At 44.3% G+C, this 6,903-nt stretch overlaps 1 protein-coding gene across 1 annotated transcript; it reads left to right on the top strand.

The window, feature by feature from the left end:
* The first annotated feature begins 4,116 nt into the window (after positions 1-4,116).
* On the top strand, positions 4,117-6,618 carry ELFN1 (extracellular leucine rich repeat and fibronectin type III domain containing 1). The gene has a single exon (XM_044305055.1). The coding sequence runs from the start codon at positions 4,117-4,119 to the stop codon at positions 6,529-6,531; it is 2,415 nt and encodes an 804-aa protein (XP_044160990.1). The 3' UTR covers positions 6,532-6,618.
* Positions 6,619-6,903: the final 285 nt, after the last annotated feature.

Below are 6,903 nucleotides of genomic sequence, written 5' to 3'. Positions count from 1 at the left end.
AGGGTTTTTGTAATCTGCAACCATATAGGGTGCACTCAAACATTCATGGTCAGAATGGGGTTAATTGGGTCCACCAGAGGAAGGTTTCTTGGGGTCCAACCCCCATATCATCAATCAAAGTCTAATAGGTTTTGATTTAAAGAAAAATACCCTAGGGGCAATTTATTGTTTCCAAAGGCAGCTCCAAAAGTTTGTTTAATATGGACCTTTGGGGCCCACTATGGTATCAGAGCCTGTGCCCACCAGAGGGTCCTCTGGTGGGCCAGTCCAAAGCTGCACACATTACAGCCAAATTGGGGGGGGGGGGCAAAAATGTATCCATTGTGCAGCCAAAAAAAGAATACCACTTGACTGTAGTGTGTGAAAGCACCCTTAAAGTCTCATGCATTTTGCCTTATTACTGCTCCATTTTGCATGGAGCTAGAGTAGGTCAACCTTAGAAGTGCATGGAGCATGTACTGTACCTCTGCATTCTTCCATTTACATTGGAGATCCTTACAAATCCAGCATGACTTTGTACAAATAGCATTTGGTGGAGCATGGTATAGTGGTCCCATTTAGAGGGGCAGATGTACCATAAGGGTTCAGATGGGGAGGGCCCACTGCCACCCTACAAGACGCTTCTACTGTCATGTAAGTGACTGAACAAATACATGTTATGGTTCAGCATGACCGATTAACGGTTAGAAAGACATAAAGTGATCTGTGGTGAGCTATTGAAGAAGGAGGAACCATGTAATGTCCTTGCACAGTGGCCCTCTGCTGTCTTTGGCCATCCCTGTCCATAGTCTTTGACTTTCAGAGCCATAAGGGGCCTGAGATGAAGAGGGTGGATGCAATATAGGAGATCAGATTGTGCTGGCCTACAATAACACGAGTAGATGCAATGTATGTCTGCGTCTGGCTGTGTTCCCGTACAAGTCAAACGTCTCCTGTGAGTATTTATGTATCAGCAAAGCAGACACATGAAAGAAACATCTTCGCTTCAAAAAACCAAGTCTCCGGTCCCCAGATGTGTCACAGCCTTGCAGTAAACTGTGAGATTAGCTTTCTCATGTCTCTTCGTTCTTAATGCCACCATTTCATTCAGACTTTGGAGAGCAAATAACCGTCAAATTGCTTGCTCTAATGAGTTGAAATTAAACTCTGGTCCTGATAAAACGTGTTTATTGCGCTACTTTCTATGGCAAGAAAAAAGTCATTTTGGGTGAGAGCGAAAACCAGATATAACAGCAGGAAGACAGAGGCGAGCCGCCTAACTCAATTTTGTGTTGTTAGGGATTAAACACATTTAGGGGACTCATAGGTCCCAGTCAAGGTCAAGCAGCTCACGATTCATTAACTGCATGCGGTATAATGTCATTTTATTTTAATGTGCCAGGTGCTAGACTTCCCACAGGAGACTCCGGCTAATACTTCAGATGAAATTGCAATACTTTAGATAGGAACGAGATTAAAGGGCTCATCTCAGCCATTGGTGACATATTGCTAGGATATGCCATCAATACCAGATAGGCGGGGGCCCCCAAATTGAAGGAGAACATGCTGTACATGCACGGCCTGCTCACCATTCATTACTATGAGAGTTCCGAAAATAGTCGAGGCAAACCGGTGAATAGAGAGCGGACAACCACCACCCCATTCACCAACAAGGGACTACCAGAAAAAGCCGAGCCGTCGCACAGCTATTTTCGGAACTCCCAAAGCGGTGAACGGGGGGTGGCCACGAATGTGCTGATGCTCTACATTCACTTTGGGGTACCCGTTCTGGAGATATAAGCGGTGGGACCTGCACCTGACATTGATGTCGAATCCTAGCGATATCTACTTTAATCACTGATATAGCACTACCATATTCCGCAGCACTTTACAGACATTAGCATCGGGCTGTCCCCAATGGGGCTCACAATCTACATTCCCTATCACTATGTCTTTGAAGTGTGGGAGGACACCGGAGAACCTGGAGAAAACCCACACAAACATAGGGAGAACATACAAACTCCATGCAGATATTGTCCTTGGCCGGATTTGAAACTAGAACCCTTAGATATTGCCCAATTGTTTAAATGGGAATTTCTTATAGGATTTTTTTTTTCCAGATATGGCAGCACTATCAACCATGTGGTGACCAGGTCACATCTGGTATTACGGCGCAGACACAGAAGGGGGATGAGTGGTGATGTGTTTGGGGAGAAAAAAAGATCCTATTTTTCTAATCTAGATATGGGACGAAATCCAAAAAGGCAGCTTTGAAAATTTAACATTTCTTGTATCTTTCCTTCATCGAAATGCAGATGGATTTACTAGAGTTTGCCTTCCATTTTCTTTCTGCATTCATCACTCCCCCAGCTAATGAGTGCATTGACTGCGTGACTTTTAGGCACTTCCATCATATATTCTGTAAAGTGGTATCGCAAATGCAATGGCTCATTAAACGGGTTTTCAGAAACTTTGATATTCACAGCGTATCTTTAAGATAGTTCATTAATATCAGATTGGCGGGGGTCTGACTCATGGCAGCCAAACCAAGCACAGCTCTGATGAGGCTAGGCCCGGTATTGCTCACTTTGATTGGGACCAAGTTGCAAAGAGCCAAAGTACTAGGTGCAGCCACTATAATGTGTATGGAGCTGTGACTGGTAAACAGTTAACGGGATGCAGCACTCACTGGAGCACCATGGACTCTTCAATCAGCCGACTGGTTCAGTTGCTGATAGCCAGACCCCCACCTATTTCATATTGATGGCCTCATCCCTTTTAAACAGCTGATCATGGAAGTGCTAGGATTCAGACCTCCATAGGTTTGATAATAATGGCTTATCCTATGGACGGCCATCAAAATAAAAGTCCCATAAAACCTCTTTAATAACTTATTCAGGGAAAGACATATCCCCATGTACAGCCTGTGCAACTGCTGAGGAACAGAGTACCACCTTCAAAGCCCTTTTAAGACTTTCTGAAATGACAAGGGGACTCTCCCTCAGTTAGGCCTCCTGCACACGACCGTATGGCTTTTTCAGTGTTTTGCGGTTCGTTTTTCACGGATCCGTTGTTTTGTTTTTTGTTTCTGTTGTGTTTCCATTTCCGTTCCGTTTTTCCGTATGGCATATACAGTAATTACATAGAAAAAATTGGGCTAAGCATAACATTTTCAATAGATGGTTCTGCAAAAACGGAACGGATACGGAAGAGATATGGATGCATTTCCATATGTGTTCCCTTTTTTTGCGGACCCATTGACTTGAATGGAGCCACGGAACGTGATTTGCGGGCAATAATAGGACATGTTCTATCTTTCAACAGAACGGAAAAACGGAAACGGAATGCAGACGGAGTACGGAGACGGAGTACATTTTCTTTGCGAAACCATTGAAATGAATGGTTCCGTATACGGACCGCAAAAAAACGGCCAGTAAACGGGAAAAAAAAAACATTTGTGTGCAGGAGGTCTTAGCCAAAGCATTTTTCTCTGTCCTGAAGAACCTGGCCAGTCTGTGCCTAATACAGCTCAATCATTTCAATTGGCACAATGCTATGCTTCATTTCCCCAGTGAGGGCAGTGCAGGGGAATGGAACACAAGCTGTGTGTTCCTCTATAAACTATAGGCAATCGCTGGTGGCCCCAACAGCAGGGCACCCTGTGATAACATTATTATCTCACCCTCTAGCAAAAATGTATTACCCGAACTGTTCAAATATTTTTGTATTAATATATATTTTTTTTGTTTTTAGGAAGACAATTCTACAACAGCCCCGACAAGAAGCTTGTGAAATGTGATGCAGTATCAGGATGGAATTGACCTTCAGACAATAAATGTGTTACCTTTGGAGACCAGGTTGACCAGCGAATGTGTCTTTCTCTTCAATGACTCCAAATTTAGCGTTCAATATGCACAAGGAATTTTCTTCCAACGTTGCAGAGTAGACTGTGCAACTACTTGTCGATGGTCTTCCCCCGGCAAAGACTTGGGATCCGCACTCAATGTTAAGAGCACTTTATGCTGTACTGATGAGGAGAAAAGTGAAAAAAGGAGGCTTGTCCTTCACATTATAAGCTACTGTATTCTCCAATACTAGAGTGTACCAAGGAGTCTCCGCGCTGGGGCATCGTTCACCATGGCCGGGCACAGAGGATTTGTAATGCCAGCTCTCTGTTTATGGATGTTGGTTCTGTTTGCACTTTTATATACAGGCAAAGTACAAGCAGACTGCTGGCTGATCGAAGGTGACAAGGGTTTTGTTTGGCTTGCCATCTGCAGTCAGAACCAGCCACCGTATGAGTCTATACCACAGCACATTAATAGCACCATAGTGGACCTGAGGCTCAATGAGAATAAAATAAAGAGCGTTCACTACTCTTCACTTAGCCGCTTTGGCAACTTAACGTACCTCAACCTCACTAAGAACGAGGTGTCCTACATAGAAGATGGAGCCTTTGCTGGCCAGTTCAATTTGCAGATGCTCCTGCTTGGTTACAACAGATTGCGAAATCTGACTGAGGGAATTCTTAGGGGACTAGGAAAGTTGGAGTATCTCTACCTCCAGGCAAACCTAATTGAAACTGTGACTCCTAATGCCTTTTGGGAGTGCCCAAACATAATGAACATTGACTTATCTATGAACAGAATCCAGAGGCTGGACAGCAATACCTTTGTGGGCCTCAATAAGCTGACTGTGTGTGAACTATACAGTAATCCTTTCTATTGCTCATGTGAGCTACTGGGCTTCCTAAAGTGGTTGGATATATTCACCAACATGACTCATACTTTTGACCGCATGCAGTGCGATTCCCCCCCTGACTATACAGGTTACTTTTTGCTGGGTCAAGGTCGATCCAGTTATCGTAACGCACTTAGCATGCTGTCATCTCTCTGCGCAGATGGGTCTTACACAATGATGCCACATTTGATGTCTCCAAGGTATCAAGCCACCACTGGCCCACCTGACAGCCCATGTTCTGAAGAAGACTGTTTTTCTGGAGATGGGACTACACCCCTTATTAATGTCTACACTCCCCCTGCCAATTCCAAAGTCAGCCTCAGTGTGAACCTAAACACGGAAACCCATTCAGATGCAGTTCTAGTTGCCGAAATACCATACCCTTACAGCAAGATGTACATCTTGGTTCAGTACAATAATAGCTTCTTTACTGACATTCGGAACCTGAAGGCAGAGAAAGAATCCATAAAACTGGACGGCTTGAAACCCAACACAAATTACACTTACTGTGTTGCCTCTATTCGAAACTCTCTCAGGTTCAACCACACCTGCATAGCCTTTTACACTCGCAGCCATACCAAACAAGAACATGTGCCTACCCCATCCACCGCCACTCACTATATTATGACTATTCTTGGCTGCCTGTTTGGTATGGTAATAATTCTGGGTATTGTATACTACTGCCTGCGCAAAAAGCGCCAAAAAGAGGAAAAGCACAAAAAAGCAGGTGGTAGTATGAAGAAAACAATCATTGAACTTAAATACGGTCCTGAAATGGAGACACCTAGCATAAGTCAGCTATCTCAAGGGCAGATGATGGGTCCAGAATCAATGTCCCGCATCCCCTATTTGCCTTCAGTGGGGGAAGTAGAACAGTACAAACTGATAGAAACCAGTGAAACACCTAAAACCACCAAGGGGAATTACATGGAGGTGCGAACTGGTGAACAGTCTGAGAGAAGAGACTGTGAACTGTCCATGCCACCAGACTCTCAGAGTTCTGTGGCAGAGATATCCACTATTGCTAAGGAAGTAGACAAGGTCAACCAGATCATAAACAATTGTATAGATGCCTTGAAGTCAGAGACAACTTCATTCCAAGGTGTAAAGTCAGGAGCTGTCTCTACAGCAGAGCCTCAGTTGGTCTTGATATCCGAACAGATTCCCAGCAAACATGGGTTTCTTTCTCCAGTATATAAGGACAGCTACACCCATCCCTTACAGAGGCACCACAGCATAGAGGTTCCTCAGAAACGCTCTAGCACATCTTCCAGTGGGTCTATACGCAGTCCAAGGTCATTTCGTTCTGAAGGGTCTGCACATAAATCTGAAACCAAGTATATTGAGAAGACTTCTCCAACTGCTGATACCATCCTCACTGTGACCCCAGCGGCTGCTATCTTAAGAGCAGAAGCTGAAAAGATCCGCCAGTATACAGAGCATCGGCACTCTTATCCAGGATCACATCAAGCTGAGCAGCAACAACAGCAACCAATGTCCCAACATGAAAACCTAGGAGTTCGCAAAACCTCCATACTGGAGCCTTTAACTCGGCCCCGTCCAAGGGAACTGGCTTATTCCCAACTTTCACCTCACTACCACAATTTGAGCTACACTTCCAGTCCAGAGTACACATGCAAACCCTCCCACAGCATCTGGGAACGCTTCAAACTGCACCGCAAACGCCACAAAGAGGAAGAGTACATGGCAGCCGGTCATGCCCTGCGCAAAAAGGTCCAGTTTGCCAAAGATGAGGATCTCCATGACATCCTAGACTACTGGAAGGGCGTCTCTGCCCAGCACAAGTCCTGAGTCCTCACCTCTTCCCTTTGCCTCCAGCTACTCGTGACTTAAACTCTTTCTTTCATAACCTTAACCTTGTCCTAGAAAGAGTGCCCAGCAGAGCATTGTGGGTACACAGACTCTGTAGGTCTCTTTAGCGGTAAAGAGGTTAACAGGACCAAACTCAAACTAGCAGCAGCTACTTTTTATTCAAAACTGTCTTTACGAATGGGGGAAAAAAAAAAAGAACAATAAAACTATTCTATCTAATCTACAAAAAAACCTAAAACAATACAATACAATGGCTTAAAAGCCTAAACACTAAATCGACTCGAAAACGTGAGCATATGCACCAAATCAGAAACAAAAATATACGCTAATACTGTGAAGAGGAATTACTTT

Source organism: Bufo gargarizans, chromosome 8, assembly GCF_014858855.1.
Source record: "Bufo gargarizans isolate SCDJY-AF-19 chromosome 8, ASM1485885v1, whole genome shotgun sequence".
NCBI classification, from domain to species: Eukaryota; Metazoa; Chordata; class Amphibia; order Anura; family Bufonidae; genus Bufo; species Bufo gargarizans.
This window is presented reverse-complemented; position numbering and strand designations above follow the sequence as displayed.